This window comes from Colletotrichum lupini, chromosome 8, assembly GCF_023278565.1.
Source record: "Colletotrichum lupini chromosome 8, complete sequence".
In the NCBI taxonomy this organism is placed as follows: Eukaryota; Fungi; Ascomycota; class Sordariomycetes; order Glomerellales; family Glomerellaceae; genus Colletotrichum; species Colletotrichum lupini.
Genome location: NC_064681.1, coordinates 4,334,507 through 4,345,924, shown reverse-complemented (window position 1 = coordinate 4,345,924; position 11,418 = coordinate 4,334,507). Strand labels below are relative to the sequence as shown.

The 11,418-nt window shown below is 54.9% G+C and overlaps 5 protein-coding genes across 5 annotated transcripts; 2 read left to right on the top strand and 3 right to left on the bottom strand.

Annotated features, from left to right (window-relative positions):
* Positions 1-1,473: 1,473 nt before the first annotated feature.
* CLUP02_15768 (sugar porter family MFS transporter) lies at positions 1,474-3,308 on the bottom strand (the record flags this gene model as incomplete). Its single annotated transcript, XM_049294692.1, has 3 exons — positions 1,474-1,792; positions 1,857-2,216; positions 2,290-3,308. The coding sequence occupies 3 exons, from the start codon at positions 3,306-3,308 to the stop codon at positions 1,474-1,476; spliced, it is 1,698 nt and encodes a 565-aa protein (XP_049151839.1).
* Positions 3,309-3,364: 56 nt separating this feature from the next.
* CLUP02_15767 (uncharacterized protein) lies at positions 3,365-4,878 on the bottom strand (the record flags this gene model as incomplete). Its single annotated transcript, XM_049294691.1, has 6 exons — positions 3,365-3,559; positions 3,647-3,868; positions 3,928-4,156; positions 4,183-4,307; positions 4,343-4,800; positions 4,869-4,878. The coding sequence occupies 6 exons, from the start codon at positions 4,876-4,878 to the stop codon at positions 3,365-3,367; spliced, it is 1,239 nt and encodes a 412-aa protein (XP_049151838.1).
* A 169-nt stretch (positions 4,879-5,047) lies between these two features.
* On the top strand, positions 5,048-7,559 carry CLUP02_15766 (uncharacterized protein; the record flags this gene model as incomplete). The annotated part of the gene is made up of 6 exons (XM_049294690.1): positions 5,048-5,091; positions 5,203-5,349; positions 5,465-6,167; positions 6,240-6,930; positions 7,085-7,291; positions 7,405-7,559. The coding sequence occupies 6 exons, from the start codon at positions 5,048-5,050 to the stop codon at positions 7,557-7,559; spliced, it is 1,947 nt and encodes a 648-aa protein (XP_049151837.1).
* Positions 7,560-7,589: 30 nt separating this feature from the next.
* Positions 7,590-9,499, bottom strand: CLUP02_15765 (uncharacterized protein; the record flags this gene model as incomplete). The annotated part of the gene is made up of 7 exons (XM_049294689.1): positions 7,590-7,746; positions 7,799-7,899; positions 7,961-8,047; positions 8,107-8,452; positions 8,522-8,996; positions 9,069-9,286; positions 9,363-9,499. 7 exons carry the CDS (start codon positions 9,497-9,499, stop codon positions 7,590-7,592), a joined length of 1,521 nt encoding a protein of 506 aa, XP_049151836.1.
* Positions 9,500-9,774: 275 nt separating this feature from the next.
* CLUP02_15764 (uncharacterized protein) lies at positions 9,775-10,785 on the top strand (the record flags this gene model as incomplete). The annotated part of the gene is made up of 2 exons (XM_049294688.1): positions 9,775-10,668; positions 10,729-10,785. The coding sequence occupies 2 exons, from the start codon at positions 9,775-9,777 to the stop codon at positions 10,783-10,785; spliced, it is 951 nt and encodes a 316-aa protein (XP_049151835.1).
* Between the last annotated feature and the right edge of the window lie 633 nt (positions 10,786-11,418).

Below are 11,418 nucleotides of genomic sequence, written 5' to 3'. Positions count from 1 at the left end.
GGAGGGATGTAGAGGAGGAGGGGGAGAGGGAAGAAAAAGGGGATGCTTCTGGCCTGAAGAAGAGAGAAAAGGAGAAGCAGCAAAAGGTGAAGCAATGATCTCGAGATGTACGCTCATATGTATGCGTCGGACGACTACGAGGTAGGAGCAAGGGAAGGTAGTCAAGGCTAGGTGGCTCAAGGTAAATGGAGGCTCCAGGAAACACATAAGCGTACAAACCCGAACGAGACAACCAGGTACAGACTTGGCACAACCACGGTGTTGGATCCTCCCAGGAAAGCCGCTACTCCATACCACTACTACCACCTCTGGGCTCTTGGCCCGGCCCATTCTCTCCCCCTCGGTCTCTGTCTCTGTCCATCTCGCCCGTGCTACCCTGCTCGGTTGCTCTAACCTCCCCCCTCGAGCCGTGATGGCTGTGTGGGGTCCCCGCAATCGCGGAGACCCGGCCGCTGTGGATTTGTGAACCCAATGGACTACGTAGATTAAGTGTAGTGGATAGCAGTTTGAAGCCGTGAGAGAAGGTTCGCATATGCTCGCTGGTGGATATGTTTATCCGTCGAAATTTTGACGGATTTCCAAACACGCACCAAAGACCAAAGGGGATGGAACCACTTTTAGTCGAATGTTGCTGGCATTTGTCATGTAAGAATATGGACATGACGGATTTGTACCCACTTTGCCTTGAGCTTTCCTCGTGGCTGTTCTCTAGCCCGACGGACTTGTCTCAAGTCCTCGTAGCTTGTCGTTCTAAACCCCAGTCATCTTGAGAAACAAAATGATGAAAGATTTCAACATGACCTAGGTTATCGGTTATTGTCAAGTCACACGGTGACATGATGGCATCCGTGCGGTTCCGACAGAGAGGAACAAGCTAACGGACTTGTCAACCATCGGTCCACGTCAATCTCGAGCCGATGTGTCTCTCGAAAAGCTTCGCCCGGTCTAACAAAGAGACAGACCCAAGTCAGAACTGACGACTATCCGGCAGTTGGAGGCTGCGGAGAATAAACCCAGCCAACCAGCCACCGCGACGGGCATGCTTAATCCCCAAATCCCCCGAAGTCGATCCCTCTGGGCGCAACCCCCTCCTCTCCCCTCCCCGACTCAAATCCTCCCGTCTTCTCCCGCGATAAACACACCCTCGTGCGGGGAAAGTGTGATGCGGGGGACGACGGACTTTGGAGATAGTCGACCGGGCGCTGACAGTCGCGTTGTCTTGGTGGGTTCACGCTATGTGGATTCGTACAGTCAAGATAATGCTCGCGAAGGAAAAGAGCAAGTCGTAGCGGATTAACAATTTCGTTAGAGATTCATATACTTCGTCGGAATTAAATACATGCATTACAGCATTACGTTCTTTCGTCCATCATTTTCATAGCCAATGTGTCTCTCCTCGCTAGGCACTCGGTGCGTCATCACACAGCACCACACCAGCGAGAGACAATAGCAATACCCTCCACAATCAGCACTCTACACCTGCACATCCTTCTCAGAGTGCGAGACGCGAATCTGCTGGTGATAGTTATTCATCGCCTTCTCGTCGACGGCGCCCTCCTCAAACACGTCAACAGTGGTACCCTCGAACTTGCGCGCGGCAACCTTGTGCTCAAACAGCTTGTCCAGCTCGGCGTAGGTGCGGCCGCGGGGCTCGGGGACGCGGAAGTAGGTGTACACGCAGCAGAGGAAGCAGATGCCGCCCCAGAAGAAGCCAGTGTAGTTTTGCCAGTTCCAGGCGCTGGGGTTGAGCATGTACGGCGTGAGGACGTTGTTGATGATTCCGACAATGTTGCTGTGGGGACAGTGTGGTTAGCATGGGTTCGATTTTCAGACCGGAAAGTGCATCGGGAACTTACTAGAGGTTACGGCCAAGGACGACAGTCTTGATCTGCAGACGACGCGACGGCAATTCACTGACGAGCGAGTAGCACACGGTGCCGACGGTGAGCTGGTAAAAGAGAGCCCAGACCATCATGATGGAGCCCGTCGCGAGCGCGCCCTGGTCGCGGTGTTCGGCCGGCACGAGGCCCAGGAAGCCGAGGATCATGAGCATGCTGCAAAGACCGCAGAGACCGTAGAGGTACAGCGTGCGACGGCCGATACCCCACGACATGAGGAACCACGCGCCAAAGACACCGACCATGTTGATGGCGTACTGGCCGAGCGCAAAGTTGTACGAGTTTCTGGTGGAGAGACCGGCCTGCCTGAGGAAGTATCTGCGTGCACCGTAATGTTAGTCTGGTGCAACTAGAGCTCAAGCAACAAGAGTGCACAAAGGCAGAGACTTACGTAGAGTAGTTGGAGAAGGAGTTGCCGCTGAGGTTCTGAATGGCCCAAACCATGCACACAATCTCGGTGCGGCGCAGGTCGACGCCCTTGAAGCAGTCCAGGTAGGATGCGCCCTCGGTAATCTTCTCCTCAATCGAGTTGGTGTGCACCATCATGGCGACCGTCTCGTCGGCGTCGAAATCAGTCTCCTTGTCTCTGCTCGTCAGGCGCAGCAGCGACTTCTTGGCCTCGTCAATCTTGCCCTTGCGCACCAGCCACCAGGGCGACTCGGGCGCAAAGTAGATACCAATGGCCAAAGGCACCGGCCACATCCACTGCAGCGCGTAGGGAATGCGGTATGCCCACTCGTCCTGGCGGTCGAGCATGGAGACGATGACGCCGATACCAATCTCCTGGCCCATACCCCAGCAAAAGTTGACATAGGTCGTCAGGTAGCCGCGCAGGGCGACGGGGCAGACTTCGGAGGCATAGGTGATGCACAGCGTCTGGAAGACACCCCATGGGATACCGCAGAGGATCTCGGCGGCGAGCAGAGTCTGAACGTTTTGCGCGGTGAAGAAGATTGTGGTGAAGGCGGCGACTAGCAAAAGACATGTGATGACGGTCCACCTGTAGCCGAAGCGTTCCGAGACCCATCCGTTGATGAAGAGGCCGATGATCTCGCCGACGGTGGCACCGTTGCTGAGGCCGGCTTGCCACGGCGCAGGGACCTGGTAGGATCCGTCGGCGGTGAGGACGCCGTACTTTTGGTTAAATTGCGGGAATGCGTAAAAGTTGCTGACGAGACTGATGTCGTAGCCCTCCATGGCGATGCAGGTGGAAATGAGCACACTCCATGCAATGGCCTTGGGGTAGAGCTTAATGCCCTGCATCAGAGTCATCTTGTGCTCCTTGTCCGTGGCCGCTTTGGCGTTCTGGACAAAGTTGCTGGCGAGTTTGGCCGAGTGGTGATCGCCGATCTCGGCCGAGACGCGGTCTGGTGCGGCGACCACATCATCGTGCGCCGATTTGGACTCCATCGTGGATGGGCTTTGGAGGAAGGGTTGCGTTGCGTGGCGTGGCGGAGTTGTTGTTGTTATTGACAAATGTTCTCAAGGAGAAACTGAATTCTCTCGAGGTTCTGCGGCGATGCACACACTATCGCGTGCTGCAATGGGGAGATTGCGCGCACAACGTGGAGATCGTTGAAGCGTTGCCAAGGCTGGCGTTGAGCAGATGTGGTGAAGAAAAAGAGCTCTGAGAAAGCGGCTGCGCTGGGAGATGCTGCTTGCTGAAGAGGAGATCGTCAAGAGGTGGAGATTGAGGGGGGAATCGCCGGATGTTATATAACAACAAAATATTCGCGCGCGACGGGAACGAACGGTCCTGGATTGTGTGGGACGATGGCTACGGGCCTACGGCTTCGATGGGAAAACCCACAAAAGAAAGGGCTCGAATTTTTTGACGAAGTGCGAAAGACTGGGGCCGGGACATTGAACTCGTCTGGTTGTTTGATTTGATTTGTTCCGTTCGGTATCGCGCGTCCTCTTTTTTTGTGGTCAAACAAACAAGGGCAATCTTCCGATAGACCAGTCGTCAGCTATTGGAAGGATGAGGAGAATCCTGTGCCGAGAAGACCAGGGGACTGGTCAAAGTTACCGAAGCCGTCGCAATTCGCAAGGGGCCTTTGAAGTCTTTGGCTTCTTGGAGACATGGAAGAGCAGAAAAGGGAGCTAGCCATTGGACAGATTGGTTCTCGTCGGCGAGGGGTACCCGTTCATCTTTTGATGGCAGATGCTGGGGCAATTTGGGACTTGGGCGAGATAAGGTAAAGCGACGTGACATTTCTGTCGTCGGGGTGCCGCCCAAGGGGGGTTGGCGTGTTTCTCTGTGTCATGACAGGGTGCGTTCGACATCTGCCAGGCCGTCAGGTTGGGACGGAGATGGGAACCCTTTGCTGCCATTGAGTTTGTCTGGGCCAACTCTAGCGTGCGGGGGAAGTTTGAGCGTCGCCATGTTGGTGGTGTCGAAATGGTCAGCTGAGCGGCCGTTGAATCGTTGGTTGCGTGCAGACCCAAGCCATCGGGAAGAAGTCCATGGCTGCTGCAGCAAGGGAGGGCGGGGAAGAAAAGTCCAGGTTCAGCTTTCGGGTCAGTGAGTGCGGCGTAGTGAGGGTGAGAAACAAAGATAGAGTTGACGCCGGTAATGTGGGAGGGAAGGGCGGACGAATGAAAAGAAAACTATTGAGAAACTCGTTCGACTTTGCTGAAGAACCAGAGGCCCGGGAACAATTGAATCCAAGAGCCCAGAAGAGCCAACAAGAGTCTTCAAGTATCTGCGCCAACTTTGCTTGTTGGCATGACACAGTTTGTTGGCAGTTGGGTACCGATAGCGAAAAAGAGAGAGCGCTGGGGAACCGTCGGAGTGGCTCGGCCATCGGCGTCTGGCTGGCCTTTTGAGACTGGCCTGAAGTGCCCAGAAACTGGCAGAGTCTGAACTGGTTAAAAAAGGGGTCCCTGACTCTCTCTGTGTCTGTGGTGTGTGTGTGTGTGCTATGTGTGTGTCGTGAGTGGAGAGGTGTCGTCGGATGTGCTGCTGACCAACTCGCATCCCCACACACGTCACTGGTCGTCGCCCCGGACTCAAGCTTCAATTCAATTTCAGATCTGCTCAAAAATCGAGGGGCTCCCCCAGATCTTCTCCATCTTCCCCGGGTTTCAATCATTTCATTGCAGCCTCAACTGGGGGCTCGGAAAGAATTGCAAGTGGCACAAGTGCCATGCCGTCTCCCGAAGCGCCTGATTCGCTAAGTGCCACGACCTGGTGAGTGAGACTCTGCTGATCCACCCGAGGAGGGGCGGGCCTCTCGGGGAAAAACACCTGTTTTGGAGGCGTCAATTTGGAGGCCATTCGCACCGACGGCGACACGGACAGCGGCGCCGCTCACCTTGAGACGCGGGGTGACGAGCAGATTTCGGCGAGAGATGAAGGCAATGAAGCTCTCGCCGGTGATGGCAAGGTGAAGGAAGCTCCAGGGTCTTCGTCGACGCCGTTGCCATCAGCTGCTCCAGCTGAGAAAGAGTGAGGAGGTCGGTTGCGATGGCTCTGGACTCGGTCTGTGAGAAAAGAGGCAGCTGTGGAGAGAGAGAGCCGGTGGGAGAGAACCGCAAAGTTTGACAGATATATCATGATCGAGGAAGAGGTTGCTGACTGTGTTTGATCCGTGCAGCGAGCAGTGTCGCGAGCAGCACCTGCGATGTGATCGAGTGCTGCCCATCTGCGGGCGGTGCCTGATGACAGGGCGAGAGTGCAAAAAGGGCTACAAGTTTCGCGCCCCCAAGCACGCCGTATTCAGAGAGAGCCACAAGTGGCCTGCGCCGCCAAAGAAGCTCAAGTTCATCGACGAGACTCGCGGTGTCGAGCTCGGCGAGGACCTCGACAGCAACGAGTCCGTTCACGACTCGGCGCCAGACGTTGACGAAGTTGGGACAGAAGCCACAACAGAAGTCGCGTCCACTTCGCCAGGCACGGCTACGGCCGTAGACTCGACAGTCTCTGATGATCAGCGTCGGCCGTCAATATACGCAGCAAAGGCGGCGAGCTGGCCTTTGCCTGGAGACGAGAGCCGGCCCGGCGCCAAAAGCGTCGTTGATGGCGGCGACGTGGTGGACGAGCCCGTTCAACCTCCGCATCGAATATCGTTGAGTACGCCCGGCGCCGACAACCACAGCCAGCACGGTAGCCATCGCGAACATTCTGGCTCCGTCGTGAGTCTGCCGCCGGTGCAGTCCATGTTGCCGCCGTTGGAGGGCATATACACCGATCGACCGATATGGCCTATCCAAGGGCGAAAAGAAGCCACGCTGTTCCGTCATTACGTGGACAAACTTGGATTCTGGGTATGTTGAAATAGCTGCGGGATGGCTTGCTTTTTTGAAGCAACGAAGAAACGACACTGACCGGACCACCAGCTCGATGCGTGTGATCCCTCCAGACATTTCGAGGTCGAAGTACCGCAGCGTGCCGGCTCATGTCCCATCTTGCTCAACGCCATCTTCGCCCTTGCCTCGAGGCATCTGAGCCTGACGAGCGCGTACGACTCGCTGGCATCGAACCGGTACCACGAGCAGTGCCTCAACTACTTGATCCCACTGCTGGACCACGCAGGAACGGTGTCGGACGAGAACTTGTTTGCTGCAACAATCATACTTCGCGTGCTGGAAGAAATCGATGTAAACACCCTGGGCCAGGACACGCACGGCCACCTGCTCGGAATTCACGCCTTTGTCAACGCCGGAGACCGATTCCTTATGCCGGGAACTTTGACGGCGGCATGCTTTTGGGCAGGACTGAGGCAGGAGATCTACAGCGCCGTCATCAACCAACAGGTGGTCCGAATGAACCTCGGTCATGCCATTGTCGACCGATCCACCACCCCGGCCGACGACTTTGTCTGGGCAAATCGTGCCATTGTCCACTGCGCCGATGTCCTCAACTTCTGCTTCGGGTCCGAGGCGGGGTCGGTGCTGCAATGGGGCCAGCTCGAAATGGCAAACAGAGAATGGAAGAACGCGCTACCGCCTTCGTATACTCCCATCTTCTTCCGAGAGAGGACAGATGAGGAGGCTTTCCCCGAAGTATGGTACCAGAAGGCTTGTCATAGTGAGTATACCCCTGGTCTGGTCCCGGTCTGGTCTGGCCTGATCTCGGAACTGCTCCCGGACACGGAGAGTATCTCAGATATCCGACGATCCGGAAGGCTGGCTCATGGCCAACCCTCCTCTTCAGGAACCGCTTACTAACAACTCCTTGGTAGTCATCGCTGTCCAACACCACATTCTCGCCGAAATGTACCTCGTGCTGTTCAATCCGAGCATACCACGAGTCGGCGGCGGCCGCAAAGCTGCTGAGAAAAGGCTGACCCAGCAGATTCAGGATCTCCTGCGGAGTCTCTGTGGAATTGGCATGTGCAACCCATGGTCACCGCCGGCCATGTTCACGGCGTGTATGGGTATAGCCATCGGTACGTTTTACTTTTTTGTTTCCTCCCGGTTCTTCTTTCGTTGCTTTTTTCCTATTACTGTAGCCTTCAAATTCGAACGTCCTGAACAGTAGACTAATTTGGGCCTCCTCCAGCGGGTGATCGATTCGACACCAAACATGACCAGGAAGCTCTGCTGAAGATGCTCAGCATCACCGAAAAGGCCCACGCAAGGCCCACGACAGCGGTGCGGGATCAGCTGATGCACGCATGGGGCTGGTTGGACGGGGAAGCAATGAACGAGGATTGAGGAGGAGCACAGGGTGACCGCCCACTCCGCCTACCCCAGACCGCAGAGGTTGGGAGAGGCGGGGTTCAGAGACATGCGTAGGCGAACTGGACTGGCAGGCCAGTCGCCGAGAAGATGTTTGATGAAAGCCTCTTCCATTGGATCACGATAGTGACTGCTGGCGAGACACGAGAGAGATCGCCTCTCACTGGGATTGGATGTGGATCACAATAGACTTGGTGCATGGGGCTGGACTGGACTGAACTGAACCGGACAGAACTGGATACGTCCCCCGGACTTGGATTTCGCTTGGTTTGCAATCTGTGGATACCCGACTTGATAGTGTAGAAGCGTCATGATGCTGTGTTTGTAGCGGCAGGATCTGGCTGGCCTGGCTTGGCTGGCACAGTAGTATAGCGTACGATGCAGGTTGAAAGCAATCGGACATATTTCGCAATTCCATCTGCTTGGTTCTTCATTATCCGCGGGTTATCGCTGGCCAATCTGGTCTCGAGAGTGTCTGATTTCAAAGATAGTGATGCTCACGGCCTCCCCGCACACGGCGCACACGGCGTTCCATCCACATGGCGCCCATATACGAATAGATGAGCATCGTCGTGTAATGCCGACTGGTCTGAGCTTGAAACTGACAGCTGCCGTGGCACATTGGAACACGTAGGGACCATCCAGATCCCGCGGGGTTGTTTGGGAAGCGTGGGGAAGCCAGCAAGTCTTGGCCAAGCTCGCCCTGGATTACCGTCAGGGACGACATTGGGAAGGAGGCCCCGAAGCTGTGACGAAGATTGATGTCAGACATGTTCGTTTTGGGCGAATCGAAGGTTCCGAAGCCAAGAATCTCGGGAGAAGGCCGGGACGGACACCGGGTGACGGTGAGGGGAGAGGTCTGACAAGGCCTGGGCAAGGGACCACTGGGATGTCCCCTCCGGCAAGTGTTCTATATCCAATCAGTAGGAAGCCATTACTGAAAAGAGGAGAGGAATCCGCGGGGATGGAGATGTCCTGCATTGAGCGGGAACGGCGTTGGTTGGCGTTGGCAGGGGGGCATCGAGGTCTGCGTGGCAGCCAAGTGCCAAAAGAGGGAATAATCAAAAATAGTCTGCAAATCCCATGATGAAGGCGGCGGGGCCAGAAGGTCTCGTACAAGTAGGGTCGTGGAGGGGTGGACCGGGGGAAAAGCGATTAAGCTTTGCCGCAGAAAAAGAATCCAAGATTGGCAGAGACGCAAGGGCGCCGTCACATTGCATCGTTTCTGGCCATCCCGGAATGCGGTTGGCGTGGAGTCGTGGAGGTCTGGAGAATGGGCAAAGCGGGATTGAAGGTGTGGAAGAAGCGTTCGAGCGTTTGCGACTAACAAGGATGGCAGTCGTGTGTCTCGGGATTCTTTGCCATTGTTGTCGGGAGTTGACGAGAGGTCCAAACTTTTGGAAATTCCAGCAACTTGCACGAGTCTCCATATGGTCCCAATGAGGATTAGTCAGAAGACTGTAGAGTCATGTGAGGTCATGTGACCGGAGATTCTGGCTGCTTCTGTTCCGGCGAGTGAAGAGTGGGTCCATTTCTGGATTTGGGTGGGGTCCTCTTCCGGCAAGAATTCGGCGATTTTCTCCTCTTCCAACTGCGCAAAACTTGGAATCCCCTCGCCGGCCTCGCCTTTCTTCGTCGCAACGTCGCAACTCTCCAGGGCCTCTCCACAGATCTGAAATCTTGCCCCGTCTTTCCTGCTCCATCTGGATCATAACCACTCTCCGCGGGGCATAGTTCTGCACGGGCAAGACAAGGGCCATGCAGATGACGACCCTTCACGGCAAAAACGTCAACTCGGGCTGCTTGTCCAAGTTAGCCTTTTGCCCACACCAGTACGGATGGATACCCGGTGCTGCCATGACGAGGTACTTGGCCCGAATACTGCGTCTGGCGGGCGATACTAGGTACCTCGCCATGTCCGAGTTTTTTCCCGTCCTACTCCTTCGTTGCTCTTCTTGCCCTTCGTAATCTTCATCTTCCGTGATCTTGTCTTCAACAACATATTTAAAGACTATCTCCAGATACCTATTTCTCCCTCTTTTTGCTCATCATCAAACCAGTCTTCAGCATTCGAGTGATACCCCCCTTGGAAAGATCATCACATATCGACTCTTTCTTCATATCGAGCTGTAATCTTTCTTAGACTTTCTGTACCAAACTCTTCTTTCCGACTTTGCAAACTACCGTCACAATGGCTGCTGCCGTCGCCACCCCTTACGTCCGCACCGACGGACACGCCCTCGAGGAGACCACCGACTTTGTCGAGGAGGTCAACATCCTCAAGGACCAGTACAATAAGGCACAGAACGACTTCGAGGGCGAGTCCAAGTTCGACTCAGAGAAGGACAAGACCGCTTTCCGCCAGTACGAGGATGCTTGCGACCGCGTCAAGAACTTTTACAAGGAGCAGCATGAGAAGCAGACCGTCGAGTACAACCTCGCTGCCCGCCAGAAGTTCGCCATCGACCTTACTGGCAAGATCCCCTGCCGCGATGAGATGACCATCTGGGAGGCCATGGAGAAGCTCAACACCCTCATCGACAACTCGGACCCCGACACCGAGCTCTCTCAGATCCAGCACTTGCTCCAGACCGCCGAGGCCATGCGCCGTGACGGCAAGCCCCGCTGGATGCAGCTTACCGGCCTGATCCACGATCTCGGCAAGCTTCTCTTCTTCTACGGAGCCGAGGGCCAGTGGGATGTCGTCGGTGACACCTTCCCCGTCGGATGTGCCTTTGACAACCGCATCGTCCTCCCCACCACCTTTGAGGGCAACCCCGACAACACCCACCCCGTCTACAGCACCAAGAACGGCATCTACGAGCCCGGCTGCGGTATTGAGAACCTCATGATCTCTTGGGGCCACGACGAGTACATGTACACCGTCTGCAAGGAGCAGTCCAAGCTTCCCCGTGAGGCTCTCGCCATGATCCGCTACCACTCCTTCTACCCCTGGCACCGCGAGGGCGCCTACCGCGAGTTCATGAAGGAGGGTGATGAGGACCTCCTCAAGGCCGTGCTTGCCTTCAACCCCTACGACTTGTACAGCAAGTCTGATGATGCCCCCACCGTTGAGGAGCTCAAGGTATGTCTTACTCAATCCTACCCGGATCTAAATTTCATCATGAGACTAACAATTTGATAGCCTTACTACATGGAGCTCATTGATGAGTACTTCCCCACCAAGGTCATCAAGTGGTAGACATGCCCTTTCAGATTGTCATGTTACGACGGGTACGAAATGAGATGGGACCTTTGGCATACACGCCCTGGGACATATGTTCATGTCGCTAGAGGCACGGCGTTTTAATTGGGATACTTGATGATACATTTGAGCGGTCTTTGTGTGTGCGTATGAGATAAAAACATGGCCAGAAGAAGCCTTGACGAGTCAACTGAAAGTACTCGAGTTCAGGAAGTCTAGAATTCTTTTTAATAGACTAGCGCTCTGAAAAAATTGTTGCAGCGCACAAAGACCCGGACCATGTGATGTTGCCTTCACCTGTCGATTCACTTAATATAGCCAGGTATCGCGAGCAGCTAATCTTGTCGTGATGCATGAACTCACAGTTTGTCTGTGTTTCGTCACACCCACCCACACCTAGATACAGTCAGCTGCTTCACTCATCTCATGACTCTTATCTTTGGCAGCGTAGATGATAAACGCAACTCATCGTGTCTTTCAATCCCAGAACTTCATCTGACTATTTATCAACGCAAGTGAGATAAAGTTGCTCGAACATTCACCTGATTCTCATCACCCTCTTTTCAATCCGAAATCGAGCTTAATACCGGTGGAGTTAGTGTAGTGATCTCCCTCACTAACGGCAATTCA